Source organism: Lactuca virosa, chromosome 2, assembly GCF_052849685.1.
Source record: "Lactuca virosa cultivar CGN04683 chromosome 2, Lactuca_virosa_CGN04683_v6, whole genome shotgun sequence".
Taxonomy (NCBI): domain Eukaryota; kingdom Viridiplantae; phylum Streptophyta; class Magnoliopsida; order Asterales; family Asteraceae; genus Lactuca; species Lactuca virosa.
The window spans coordinates 277,272,098-277,287,689 of record NC_136427.1 but is presented as its reverse complement, the minus strand read 5'-3'; the positions used below and the strand labels follow the sequence as shown (position 1 = coordinate 277,287,689).

The 15,592-nt window shown below is 38.3% G+C and overlaps 1 protein-coding gene across 2 annotated transcripts; it reads left to right on the top strand.

Moving 5' to 3' along the window:
• Positions 1-514: 514 nt before the first annotated feature.
• On the top strand, positions 515-4,211 carry LOC145161162 (G-type lectin S-receptor-like serine/threonine-protein kinase At4g27290). Of its 2 annotated transcripts, XM_079080633.1 has the most exons (8): positions 515-622; positions 795-2,008; positions 2,167-2,334; positions 2,453-2,601; positions 2,727-2,937; positions 3,033-3,270; positions 3,360-3,510; positions 3,740-4,211. In XM_079080633.1, exons 2-8 carry the CDS (start codon positions 862-864, stop codon positions 4,022-4,024), a joined length of 2,349 nt encoding a protein of 782 aa, XP_078936759.1. In that variant the 5' UTR covers positions 515-622; positions 795-861; the 3' UTR covers positions 4,025-4,211. The 2 variants fall into 2 exon arrangements, with proteins under 2 accessions (XP_078936759.1, XP_078936758.1); XM_079080632.1 differs by lacking the exon at positions 515-622 and having other exon boundaries at positions 649-2,008.
• Positions 4,212-15,592: the final 11,381 nt, after the last annotated feature.

The following is a 15,592-nucleotide window of genomic DNA, read 5'->3' as shown; positions in this document are numbered from 1 at the left end:
AATGTATTAAAAAATATTTAGACGGTTACAAATGAAAAAAGGGCAATATTAGACAAAATTGGAAAAAATGATATTCGATTTTGAGAAAAAAAAACAGATTGTTAAAATTGAAAGAAAAAATTAAATTTAATATCAAAATCAAAAAAAAAAAAGTAAAAATTTAGTGTCTTGGGAAATAATTCAAATTTGACACATCAGCATATTATGTCAGCATGCTACGTCATCAAAACTGACATATCATCATGTCACATCAGCAGGTAACTGGATTAACCGGTTAAGTGCTCAGTATTGTAAAAGATTAAAAACACATATCAATTTTGACAAAAAAAAAATACAATGTTAAATTATAATTTTGATGTAATTGTCATATTTTTCTTAAAAATTATCCACGGGATTTTTTGTTTTTCTGTCAAATTTTGGTCCCCATTGAAATCCACCGAATTAGCTGTCAATAACAGGATGTTTTGTACTATTCATTCCCATAAGCTTTAACCTTGGATTGAATTCCAAAAAAGTCAGAGGTAACCTCATGACCGACGTAGCAAGTGGGGTGTGGTGCTGGTGTCGACGACCAACTCTAAGTCCAAATTCTGGAGCAAAATCTTGGAGAACCACTCATCAGGTCAACCCTTACCCTCACAGCCTTCTTTGACAAAATGAATATATTCCAAATAAATTAACAATCTGCAGTTGAAGAAAAAATGAATTAACAATTCTCCAAAGAAAACTTCAATGGAGATCCTTCATTATTTCTTATTTTTTGGTCTCCTGATGTCTTATTTGCGAATTTGTAGGGCACAAGACACCATAGCAGCTAATCAAACTCTCCGTGACAGGGATACCCTTGTTTCAGCTGATGAAATGTATGAACTCGGGTTTTTTAGTCCCGGAAACATTACAAATCGGTATTTGGGGATATGGTACAAGAACAAATCCCCACTGACAGTGGCATGGGTTGCTAACAGGGAGACACCAATAACAGATTCGTCAGGTGTCTTCAGAGTTGACACCAACGGATCCCTATTGGTTATCGCTGGTAGCAACAACACCATCGTCTGGTCATCTAACCCTGGCCCGGTATCTCCCACAACCATAAATCCGGTGGCACAACTTTTGAACCCTGGAAATCTTGTTGTTAGAGATCAAAGTGGCCAAGGAAGTTTCATTTGGCAAAGTTTTGATCACCCTGGAGACATGTTCCTTCCCGGGATAAAATTAGGGAAGGACCTGATCTCTGGGTTAGATAGGCGGTTGTCGTCATGGAAGAGCCTCAACGATCCTTCACCTGGCCTGTATGAAGCGTTGATGAATACAAACGGGTACCCACAATTGTGGGTAGAAAGAGATTCTGTTCCTTACTCAAGGTTTGGACCATGGAATGGTCTTACGTTCAATGGCATTCCTACTCATATTTCAAACTCCATATACACACACGACTTTGTTATGAATGATAAGGAGGTGTACTATTGGTTCACACTTGTTAATAGTTCAGTCGTGACCCGCATCTACTTCACTCCAGAAGGCATCCCGTTACGAATGAACTGGAATGAACGAACACAGATGTGGTTCCTATACTCGAGCGCGAATATCGACATGTGTAGCCTTTTCGCGCTATGTGGTTCAAATGGAAGGTGCGACCCTAAGAACTCACCTCTTTGTAGTTGTATGGAAGGGTTCGAACCACGAAACCCAGACGAATGGAGTGCATCCCAGTGGTCAAGTGGGTGTCGCCGTAGAACAGCTTTAAGTTGTTCGAATGGGGATGGCTTTCGTGTGTTTAAAAATGTTAAATTGCCAGACACTCGGCGTGCATGGTTCAATAGGAGCATGACACTTGGCGAATGTGAGACAGCATGCAAGCAGAATTGCTCGTGTAACGCGTATTCGAATATTGATATTCGAATGAACGGAAGCGGATGCTTGCTGTGGTTCGGTGATCTAATGGATATCCGAACAGTGGATGAAAGCCAGGACCTTTTTGTAAGAATGGCTGTCTCCGACTTGACAGGTAGAAGCTGATTTTTCATGATAATAAACGACTTTAAAAGATCCAGTTTGGGTTTTTAATGTGTATTTTTTTTTTTTTGACAATCTTACCGAGTTCTTTTGACTAAAATAACAGCTCATGTACTTCGTTCAATTAACTTGTTATGTTTTTGCTTATAGTTCAATCAATCCCGGAATTTACCTCCAGACCAGCTGGTTCCAACAAGAAGAGGCAAACAATCATAGCGGTGGTGTCGATCTTATCTATTCTTGTTATGGTGATCTTGATTTTAGTAATCTTGTATGGTAGGAGAAAAAATAAAAGATCCCGAGTGAAAAAAATACCAGGTAATTCTTTGATTATTTTGGTTATTTATAGAGTAAATGTCAAAAATAATAATTTGAAATGTGAATCGTTCATTTAACATATATTAGTTTGGTTTGTTACCATTTGCTGATGTACCAGTGCAAACCATTGATGAAGAGTATATCATGGAGAGCCAAGATGATGATACAGAGTTAACGGCTTTTAGCCTGACTAAGATATCGAAATCCACTAATGATTTTGCAAATGACAAGAAACTTGGACAAGGTGGTTTTGGTCCTGTTTACAAGGTAAGACTGTTAACAGCTACCGGTAGTTCTTTTTATATATTCTCATAAACGTTTAATTGATTTTATATTTGTTAAACAGAATCTTATTTTTTTGTACAATATCTGAAATACCCTTTGATCTTTAGGGTGTGCTTGATGACAAACGAGAAATAGCTGTGAAAAGATTATCCAAAACTTCAAGACAAGGAATTGGAGAGTTTAAAAATGAAGTTAAATTCATTGCTAAGCTTCAACATCGAAATCTTGTAAAGCTTTTGGGATACTGCATTCAAGGAGATGAAAACATGTTAATATACGAGTACATGCCTAACAAAAGTCTGGACTCATTCATATTTGGTACAACTCTACTTTCTATGAAACATGTTTCTTCGCCTTGCTTGCTTTTCAATTTTTTCTTAAGGTAAATCATACTGATAACTTATGTTGAGCAGATAAAATCAAAAGTTCGATACTAGGTTGGTCAGATCGTTTTCGCATCATTCATGGGATTGCTCGAGGACTCCTTTATCTTCATCAAGATTCACGATTTAAAATTGTTCATCGAGATCTCAAAACAAGCAATATTTTGCTGGACGTTGACATGAACCCAAAGATATCAGACTTTGGTCTTGCAAGAATGTTTAGAGAACATGAAAATGAAGCAAATACGAACAATGTAGTTGGAACTTTGTAAGGATTCATAAATTAACCATGCAACTTTCTTTATAAATTTTACTTCCTCAAGTCATATGTTTAAACCTTCATAAATTTTCCTTCAGGGGTTACATAGCACCAGAATATGCTGTAGATGGGATTTTCTCGGAAAAATCAGATGTCTTCAGTTTTGGTGTTCTTGTGTTGGAAATTGTGAGTGGGAAAAAAAATAGAGGATTCTCTCATCAGAATGATAGTGATAATCTTCTTGCACATGTAAGTTTCGTAACACTTTAAAGGGGTTTTTTAGTTGTTGGACTCAACACATTAGTGTTTTCTTTTTAACATCAAAATTAACTTTCCCCATCAAGTTACAACTATTTGCAAATTTGTCCATCAATTTTTTCTTCTACTTCTCCAATGCGATTATTCTTTTGAATATCATAGAATAAAATTTAGCTTACATAGAAGATGATTGTTGTTGTGGCTTATTTCGGTTTTTTAGGCGTGGAGACTTTTTGAAGAAGGCATGGCGATGGAGCTGCTTGCTGCGCATATGCGTGAGTCGTGTGTAGCCTCCGAAGTACTTCGCTCAATACATATCGGTCTTTTATGTGTCCAACATTTTGCAAAAGATAGACCAACTATGTCATCTGTCGTTTTGATGTTTGATAAAGAAGGCGCATTGCCTCAACCTAAACAACCTGCATTTTTTGCCAAAGGAAGTTTGCCTCAACTTAGTCTAGCTTCTGTCGATGACATCACAATGACAACATTAGAACCTCGATAATATGTATATTATTTGTTCATGTCAAAGTCCATTTCGTGATCATAATACTAAGTTTTCTTTTTCACATATATTATAGACGTATCAACCAAATTATTATAGAATCTATTGGTTGAATGTATGTTTTGTAAACATAATAAGATCGTTAAATGGCGATTTAGGCATCCACGATGCATTGACCTTTATACAATATTCCAGATTGTAACATTATAATTCTACTTTTCATAAATTTCTTCCAATTTTTCATAAAATACATTGAACTTTACAAAATTTCAATGGAACTTATTTAAAAGAACTCATTTATGACATCGCATGTCATATCATTGAAAAAAAAATCTCATTGAAATGTTTAATGGCCATTAAACTCCTCTATACCGAAGGGCTCTTGGCCTAGTTGTATGAGGTGTTTGAAAATGTTTCTCACCCCTAAGGGATGAGGTTCAATTCCCATAGCAAACAAAAGTGTAGTCTAGAAGTAAGATTATTTAGAGTGTGTGTTATTTGTTAAAAAAACTCAATTGTTAAACATGAACTTAACATCCCATTATAGTTGGATTTAATTTATTGAAGATCAACTAAGCATTCCACCTTATCCATCTCTTTCATGAAATTATACATTGTAGATGCTCTTAATTTTAATCAATGTTCTAAATAGCGTGAGATCTTTCATGAAATTATACATTGTAGATGCTCTTAATTTTAATCAATGTTCTAAATAGCGTGAGACGTGACGTGACAACAATGTTAAGCTTCAAATTAACTTTATGAGTCATATAATATAAGAAATGTGAGCATTAGGGGTGCCACTGTTGGGTGCATTTTTGTGCAACATTTTGGTTATATTTAATCTAATTCCGTATCGTATTTTTGGCATTTGTAACCATGTTTTTAGTAAAATTTGAACAATGCCTTTTTCCGTAAGAATGCCCGTATTGTTTATATTTTAATGTATTTTTTAGGGATTTTGATGCGGAGTTGGACTTTGGATGTAAGAGTGGAGCATTGGAGCTTAACTGGAGCTAAACGTACCCGATGATGCTACATAATAGAAGAAAGTAGCTTGGAATGACGTTTTGACCCTTAAATGCGAAAAAATGTCAAGCACGGGTCGTGCTTCATTCATGCACTTGAGCTGGCAATTTCTGAGTGGTACTTTTTGGAGTCTGACCTACGATGGTCAGGCACGGTTCGTGCTACCCAAGTACATGCCGTGCTTACTCCTTGATGACAAATTTCCTAAGTTTTGGAGATTTAAAAGATTGTTATTTTGGCGTCTGAAAGGCATGATGTTGTCACTCAATCACGGGTCATGCTTCATACCCGTGCTCCTGAAAAAAAGTCCCGTTTTGGCAATGTACTTCATTTAGTTACGTATGGATTCAGTCCGCCTCTAAACATGGGTCGTGCCTCCTAAGCAAGGTCTTGCTTCTCGCCAGAGCCCTTATTTACTGCCAGACGTGCTATATAAATAAGAGATGTCTTCTCAGTCGAACCGGAAGCTGCTGCAGACGATTTTTTTGCCGATTTTATGAAGTTTTTCGGCAATTTTCCAAATCTGAAGATTGCAGGTTGACTCATTCATCTTGTTTAGTAAGATTTGTCATTTAGACTTTATTTTTACCATTTGTAATCAATTTCTACCCATGTCAAGCTAAACCCTTGATTTCAATTTCACATCGACTCAACTTTTCATGCAAGTAATTATTAGGCTTGATTTTTTTATTGTGAATCTTGTCTAGTTTGATCAGTTTTGCGTTTAAATGAATGTTTGATTTTGATTCAGTATTTGTTGATCACCTGAATTGTTAATAAATAATTCTAGTTAACTGGTTGTTAGGATCCATAACTGTCTTAATTAGTCAGTAATAAGTAACGAATATTAGATTAGTTTTATTCTAGGATTTAATTGTAATATAAACCGATTGAATAAGTTTTTACGCTTCCGAGCCTATGATACCTAAAATACCCCTAGGTCAAACCCTAGTCAAAATCCAGGTCAAAGTCAACCGAGTCAACCGGGTCGACTCAGTCAGTACGCCACGTGGGGCGTACTTCGTAGTTGACCGAGGATCGGGAAGCTGAACTCGTACGCTCAGCATACGTCCCACTCGGTACGCCCCGCGTACGCGGCTGCTTGCCACCCTCCTTATTAAGTGCTTAATCCTTTAAGCACTTACGTCCAAACTTCAGATCTAGGCCACAAAAGATGATCTAAACCATAAAGTTTCCAACTTTATGGTCTAGCATGGTTATTAAGTCCTTAACTCCAAAAACCCTAGTCTCTTAACCCATTAAGACTATCTAACACTTGCATGGAGGGAAACTAGTGACCAAAACCCAACTTTATGACTTAACACCCCTTATAACCTCTGGAAGGACAACTCAAATGCCTTGGAGTACCTTCTACTCACAAAGACCAAGTTTGGGACCAAAAAGGAAACAACTTGAGCAAAAGCTAGATCCATGAGATTTCTACTTCAAGGTTGAAACTTTTTACCTCCACAAGGTGCACAAGGGGGACAAGATGTTGGATCTAAATCATTGAATGAAACACCACCACCTCAATGCTCTTCCTTCTACTTCAAAAGCTCCAAATAGCACCAAAATGGCTCAACAAGCTTCAAAATGCACAAACACTCTTTAGGGTTTCGAAATGAGGAAGGATGCTGAACATAAGAAGGTGCATGGTGTGTTTAAATAGGATCCAAACCCTAAATTTTAGCGTTTGCACCCTGGCTGCGTACGCCCTGCGTACCAACGTACACATTGCATACTAATGTCATCCGGAGTATGCTCAGCGTATGAGGGTGTACGCCCCGCGTACTCCAACAACTATCGAAATTACGAAATTGCCACCGGGGGCTAAATTGCAAATAGAGCATAAGTCAAGGGTTAAAACGAATACCTAAAAAATAGATGTTACTGTTGGATAAGGTGTATAAGTCCATAACTATTTCTGGTATGTACTTGACCTGACCCGACATGGTCCATTTGGGTTGCATGGCACCATGCAATTGGATAAACTAAAATGAGAGAAATAACACTTATGGTTTATTAATATATTATAAGTTCTAATATATTAATAATATTCTTTAATTAGTTTGATCAAGAATTAATTTAGAATTAATTAAGTGATCAAAAGATAACTAATTAAATATATGGGTAGATTATGTAAATCTTCCATATCTTATATAGTAGGCTAAGAGGCTCCATGGATTATCAAGTTGGGTTCCACCCATAGGATGCTCCATGGGAGTTACAAACCCATGGGTCATGGAAATGAAGAGTCATGACACATTAGGGTTTACATGGTGTAACCCTAGATGTGTCAACACTATATAAGAAACCCATTCTCCACCAAAATAGGCTACACTAAGAAACAAGAGGGCTAGAGCCGATTTTGCAAGTGTAAGATTCTCTCAAAGTTTACTCCTTTGCATTTGGTGTTGTGTGAAGCATTTGAGGCATCACACTTGGGGTGCTAGGCTCACAAGGTTTCAAGGATCATAATCAACAACAAGGTAAGTTATTCTATCTTTCATTCAAGTTAAAAATGTTCCCCATGTATGCTAGATAGGAATATAACCTTGGAATTCAACTTTGCATGATTATTAGACAAACATAGATTCAAGGTTATTAGGGTTGCATGTACACTTAGGAAGTGTTAGAATGCTAAAAACCCATCAGTGGTATCAGAGCATGGTTCGTTTGTTGTTTTTTTTTTGTGTGCAAACAGCTTGAAAAAAATCGTTTTTCTGTTTTCTGCTCGTATGAAAGTTTGCACATTTGTTGCTGGAAATGGACTAGAAACATTACCCTAAACTGTTTTGATGTTTTAAAGATTGTTTTAGATGGTGTAATGTTTATGCTAATCCATTTACAATGACAATTATTAAAATTACAAGTTTTTTTAAGTGTAATTTTTGATTCTTGAAAGTGTTCATATTCATGTTCTTGAACTTATGAAGATTAGATGATCATAGGAATTGTTTGTAACCTTCATGGTAGTTTAATTCATGATCATAATGTGTTTTAATGGAGTCCATAACTTGTCCTCAAGTTATGGAAAACCAAAAGTCTCACTTTTATTAAAGCCATTAAAAGAACACAAGAGTTATAAAAATGAAGAGTCTTCATTTTTATTACTCAATTAATTCATAAGTTATAAGAAATGAAAAGTTTTGGAAGTTTACAAAACTTGCCCTCAAGTTTTGGAACATGTAAAGTCTTGATTAAAACTTTAGTTCCAACCCTTAGAATTTTAAAAGTTAAAATTCAACCCTTATACTTTATAATATTATAAGTTACTAATATATATATGTATAACGACAAGTCGTCTTACCGCTAGTACGCCTCATTCACGAAGCCGGTCTATAAGGGGGGTATAAGGTTGTTGCCTATAAAATGGCAACTTAATGGGTGTCCACTCTCACCCACCGCTTCCTTGATCGGTGGAGGGTCATTAGCCGAACGGGTAAGACAAGGACTTATAAATTCTCATTAAAAGTATGATGAATATTATAAAGTAACTAAATGCTTTTATTAAATTCCCAATCTTAGTTACTTTAGGAAAATGTGAATAAGGTGCTAATCCATGAAATTACACTTTACACTTTGTTTAAGTCGTTGGTAGAGCGTGTGTGGTTAACCGGCACACTAACTTGGACTTAACAAGGTAGGTAAAGGGTGACTTAAGGTTTACCATAGCATCGGTGGAGCGTGTGTGGTTTACCGGCACATCGATTGAGTGATAAACCGTGAGGGTACCAAGTGATTTGCATGGTTACTTCACACCTCGTTTTGTGATCCTCGGTATCCCAGTCACAAAACTTGGAGGGCACACTCGAGATTGAAACATGCCTTTGAAAAGTTCATTGAATCTCAAAAGAATCTAGGAATTTCTAAGAACCAATTAAAAACCTAATATTTATATTTCGTTTTTCATGGTGGAAATTGGTGAATCGTCATTCACCTACCTTTCAAATATGTTATAGCTTGGATTACGGCATACCTCTTCTAAGTTATAATATATTGTGATTGGATCCTAGCCTTAATATTACATTTGGGTGTTTTATTAAGGACTCTCTTAATATCTAAACTAATCTTGTTCTCTTCTTTCAGATGTCTTCAAACAATGCTGCTTCTGGCTCTAATCCTAATGGCTCCTTTACCCTTATGAACTTGTGTGGGAAAGTCACTTTTGATGGATCCAACTTCAATGAATGGATCAGAAACATCAGGATGATTACCCGCTACGAGGACAAAGAATATGTCCTTGACAAGGAGCCTAAGGAGATTGATGAGACCACTGCAACTCCCCACGAGATCGCTGACTTCCGGGCACATGAAAGGGATGCTACAAAAGTGGCATGCATCATGTTGGCCACCATGACAGCGGAACTCCAAAAGTCCTATGAGGACTTCTACCCTTTTGAAATGCACCAAGATCTAATGGAAAGATACCATCAAAGTGCATGACAAGAGAGGTATGAAATCATATGCTCTATCATAACAACCATGATGAAGGTCGGGGAATCCGTCACGAGCCACATGCAGAAAATGCAAAGGTATGTGGATCGGTTGCTGAAGCTTAATGTGAACTTCCCTGAGGAGCTTGCAATAGATATCATTTTGCACTCCTTACCATCGTGCTATGATCAATTCCGCATGACATATCACATGAATAAGGAAGAGGTCACACTCAGCAAACTTCAGGGACTCCTCAAGACCGCAGAAACAGGTCTTAAGGGTAAGTCGGTTGTTAACACTCCTACTCCAAACTCCGCCCCGGTTTTGGCAATCGGGAAAGGTAGAGGGAAGAAGAGGAAGAGCTCTTCGAAGGGTACCAAGGCTAGGACCCTTGATGGCTCTTCTTCAAGTGGAACCAAGAAAGGTTTTGTCACTCCTTCTTCTGACCCTAAAGAGGCTGAATGCTTCTATTGCCATGAAAAGTCATATTGGAAGCGGAACTGCCCAAAGTACCAGCAAGATGTGAAGGATGGGAAAGTTAAACCCAACCATGCAGGTATTTACACTATCTTATCTAATAACTCACCCCATTCTAACTCTTGGGTCCTTGATACCGGTTGTGGTATTCATATCTGTTCTGATTTGCAGGGACTAAGAAGAAGTGAGAATGTGGAGCATGGAAGAATAAACTTAATCATGGGGAATAGGAAAGCTTTACCTGTCACCAAGATTGGAGTTTATACTTTATCGCTAAGTAGTGGGTTTAGTTTAGATTTGAATAAATGTTGTTATTCGTCAGAAATGGCAAGAAATATTATTTCCTTTCATGCATTGTATAAACAAGGTTTCACCTTTTCATTTGATAATGAAGTTGGTTTGATTAATGCTTTCTTTAATAATGTTCTTTATTTTAAAGCATTACCTTGTGATGGTGTGTATGAAACTGTATCTGTGGTTGATAACTTAGGAAATAATGTATTGTGTATTGATTCTGTTAATGATAATAACTTGGATAAAGCATCATTATGGCATTGTCGTCTTGGACATATAAGCAAGAAACGCACAGGCCAACTCCAAATGGATGGAGTATTGGAGTCATTTGACCTAAAGTCAGATGATAGTTGCGAATCATGCTTACTTGTAAAAATGACAAAGTCACCCTTCACAGGTTCTTGTGAGAGGGGTGAAGGTTTGTTGGATCTTATACACACGGATGTGTGTGGGCCCTTCAAACATGCCACAAGGGATGCTAATCGTTATTATTTGACTTTTACTGATGATTACAGTAGATATGGATATGTCTACTTAATCAAGCATAAGTCAGAGACTTTTGAGAGGTTTAAAGAGTTTAAACAGGAAGTCGAGAATCAATTGGGCAGGAACATTAAGATGCTTCGATCCGATCGAGGTGGTGAGTATCTTAGTTCAGAGTTCCTCGACTATCTTAGGGAATGTGGGATTGTCTCACAATTGACACCTCCCAGGACACCACAGTTGAATGGTGTAGCTGAGAGGCGTAATCGAACCTTGTTGGATATGGTTCGTTCCATGATGAGTCGAGCTTCGCTACCAATCTCATTTTGGGGGTATGCCTTAGAGACTGCCGCCCATATCCTTAATCTAGTTCCCACAAAGAAAGTTGCCAAAACTCCTCATGAGATGTGGACTGGTAAAGTACCCAAACTAGACCACATTAAGATTTGGGGTTGCGAGGCTTTCGTGAGACGCGAGACTCATGATAAGCTCGAACCTCGAAGTGAGAGGTGTATTTTCATCGGCTACCCACAGAAATCCTTTGGTTACCTCTTCTACAGACCTAGTGAGAATGTGGTCTTTGTAGCTAGGAGGGCTTTCTTTCGAGAGAGAGAGAGAGTTCATAAGCCAAGGAGACAGTGGGAGGCAAGTTGACCTTGAAGAAATTCAAGAGTCAAGTGGTGAAGGAACTTCAAACCCTAGCACTCAACTTGAGGAGGAAACTCCTGTTGAGCCAATTGACAAGTCTGTACCTCTGAGGCGTTCCACAAGGGTTAGGAATGCACCTGAGCATTACTATGGATTCCATATTACTGCGGAAGGTGATACACTTATCAGTGATGAGACACTGATAGGTCTGGATGAACCTAACAGTTACGCGGAAGCCATGGCAGGCCCTGAGTCAGCCAAGTGGAAAGAGGCAATGGACAGCGAGATACAGTCCATGTATGACAATCAAGTTTGGAACTTGGTTGAGAATGTACCAGGTCGTAAGACTGTAGGGTGCAAATGGATCTTCAAGAAGAAGACCGACATGGATGGTAATGTACACACTTATAAGGCACGACTGGTTGCAAAGGGTTTCTCACAAACTCCGGGAGTTGATTATGATGAGACCTTTTCTCCAGTGGCCAAGATTAAGTCTATTAGGGTTCTGTTAGCCATAGCCGCATTTCATGACTATGAAATATGGCAAATGGATGTCAAAACCGCTTTCCTTAATGGAAAGTTGGCTGAGGATGTTTACATGAGTCAGCCAGAGGGTTTTGTCAACACAGAGTACCCTAATAGAGTGTGTAAGCTTGAAAAATCCATTTATGGGTTAAAGCAAGCACCTCACAGATGGAATCTTTGCTTTGATGAGAAAGTCAAGGAATTTGGCTTTTCTAGGAGTGAAGATGAATCTTGTGTATATGTCAAGGCTAGTGGGAGTATAGTTAGCTTTTTGGTATTGTATGTGGATGACATACTACTCATAGGAAATGACATCCCAACTCTGCAGGAAGTTAAGTCTTGGCTTGGGAAGTGTTTCTCTATGAAGGACCTAGGAGAAGCTGCCTATATTCTAGGGATAAGGATATTGAGAGACCGGAGTAAAAGACTAATTGGACTTAGTCAGAGTACCTACTTGGATAAGGTGCTGAAGAGATTCGGCATGCAGGACTCCAAGAAAGGAGAGTTACCCATCCAGAGTAACGCCAGATTGAGTAAGACACAAAGCCCTAGTACTGACGCTGAGATAGCAGAAATGAGTCGAATACCTTATGCTTCGGCTGTAGGATCGATCATGTATGCTATGACGTGTACTCGACCTGATGTAGCCTTTTCTTTGTGCATGGTTAGCAGGTATCAGGGGAACCCTGGCAAGGCAACTGGACTGATGTAAAGAATATCCTCAAGTACCTACGGAGGACTAAGGACTGGGTCCTTACCCTCGGTGGGAGTGAAGACTTGAGAGTTGTAGGGTATAGTGATGCTAGCTTTCAGACTGATAGGGATAATTTCCGCTCTCAGTCAGGCTGGGTCTTTACCTTAAATGGAGGAGCAATTTCTTGGAAGAGTTCCAAGCAAGAGACAGTGGCTGATTCAACTTGCGAATCAGAGTATATAGCAGCTAGCGAGGCAGCAAAGGAGGCGATATGGCTGAAGAACTTCATTGGAGACCTTGGAGTTGTACCAGCTATTAAAGAGCCAATGGAAATTTTCTGTGATAGTGAAAGTGTAGTTGCCTTAGCCAAGGAACCAAGGGATCACGGGAGATCCAGACACATCGACAGAAAATACCATTTCATCAGACATCGAATAGAAGAAGGACTCATTGTGGCAAAGAGGGTATCATCGGATGAGAATCCAGCGGATCCCCTCACGAAGGGACTGACTCGGGTTAAGCATCTCCAGCATGCTCGGAGCATAGGGCTGAAGGATGATATTAGATTTAGTAGTTAGATAACCTTGAAATTTGTAAAGTGTAATTGACATTAGATGATGAATAAAAGGTGTTTTATTTATGAGTAAAGTGTTGCTATCTCTTGTCGATCGTTTACTATATTTCTTTTGCATGTTTTGACTTCCAGAATAATTATGTTTGGTATATCATACTATTCGAACCTCCACAGTCGGTCATATGTCGGAAGTAGGTATGAATCAAGACTGTCATGATTAGTTGCAAAGGTCTAAGTTGTTGGACATGGCTACAACACTCATGAGTGCTCATAAGTTCTGAGCATTGGACTCAACCCACGCTCACTGGAATCACTTCATGGAATTTATCTCGAGTGATCGTGAGACGGTAATATCATATAAGTCTTCAAACCTAGAGATATGATTTGTTACTTATGAGTTGGTTATGCATTGATTGTACGTTAACGCATTGGTAACTCGATGTTATAAAACGTGCTTTTATGTATAATTCAATGAGTGGTAGCACAAACATATGAGTCGAAGTTTATCTGTTCCTTCTTGGATTAGAAGGTGATATCTGGGCCCCTCGATGATTTTATTTTGACCTATGTACCGGGCCCGGTCAGAACTAAGTTGATGTGTTCAATTAAGTTCTTTGTCAAACAAATCGGAAATCGGGAAACAAACTGCTGGACAATAAGTAAGACATTGTTCCATGTATTTGTCCGGCTGATATCTAGAACAGAGGATTATATGGTCACTTATCTTAAATGGCGTATCATCATCTTCTCAGTTTCGAGAGACCTTGAAAGAGCTACGATTGCCGATCGGTTCCTGAAGTATTGCAGTTATAGTTATTAGACTTATCCAAGTGGGAGACTGTTGGATAAGGTGTATAAGTCCATAAATATTTCTGGTATGTACTTGACCTGACCCGGCATGGTCCGTTTGGGTTGCATGGCACCATGCAATTGGATAAACTAAAATGAGAGAAATAACACTTATGGTTTATTAATATATTATAAGTTCTAATATATTAATAATATTATTTAATTAGTTTGATCAAGAATTAATTTAGAATTAATTAAGTGATCAAAAGATAACTAATTAAATATATGGGTAGATTATGTAAATCTTCCATATCTTATATAGTGGGCTAAAAGGTTCCATGGATTATCAAGTTGGGTTCCACCCATAGGATGCTCCATGGATGCTCCATGGGAGTTACAAACCCATGGGTCATGGAAATGAAGAGTCATGACACATTAGGGTTTACATGGTGTAACCCTAGATGTGTCAACACTATATAAGAAACCCATTCTCCACCAAAATAGGCTACACTAAGAAACAAGAGGGCTAGAGCCGATTTTGCAAGTGTAAGATTCTCTCAAAGTTTACTCCTTTGCATTTGGTGTTGTGTGAAGCATTTGAGGCATCACACTTGGGGTGCTAGGCTCACAAGGTTTCAAGGATCATAATCAACAACAAGGTAAGTTATTCTATCTTTCATTCAAGTTAAAAATGTTCCCCATGTATGCTAGATAGGAATATAACCTTGGAATTCAACTTTGCATGATTATTAGACAAACATAGATCCAAGGTTATTAGGGTTGCATGTACACTTAGGAAGAGTTAGAATGCTAAAAACCCATCAGTTACGGTATTATAGCATGCCTTAGGTTGCCTATCTAAATTGCTATTACTTTGTTTAAGGTCTGTTGCCTGCCTAGAATTAGGAAATTTTATGTATTTATATTTCTAAACGTTTAATTACAATATTAGAACTGACATAAAACTTTTCGGAGTGATAAGGAGAATTATGCATCTAAACCTTCCCTATCTATATTATAGTCTCGGTACACTAAATGTCGCTTTGGTGTACAGAACGTCATGGTGAGGACACAAAGAGGATTGGAAAACAGTAACAAGAATCAACAGCCTGAGCCCCCCTGTGATCGAGTGTGCACCTGAAGCAGTATCGGTAGTTGAACATGTTACAATGGAAATGATTAGAGCCATGTTAGCTGAACAGAGGGGGGAAATGAGATAATTAATCCGATAGAACGGAAGGGAACCTACTGTGCCTGTTGTACAGCTCGAACTGAATGAAGGTCAGTCGGATGAAGGAAACTATAGTAGAACCGTAAGTCAACCTGAACCACAATAAATTAGGAGTAACGACTCAGAAGAAGGGACCGATAAGAACAGATGAAAGTATAAGGACTTTATAACCTGCAAACCCTCAACCTTTACCGGAAAAGAAGACCTAGTGGGAGTTATGGGCTGGATTTCTGAGATGGAGCAGACTTTCATCACCTGTGGTTGCATAGGAAAGTTGCAAACCACTTACACAGTGAGACAATTTAAGGGTCGGTTGTTCGCTGGTGGAACACGTTGGGAAAGATAATAAGCCCAAACAAGCCATTGCAACTGACATGGACCGAGTTC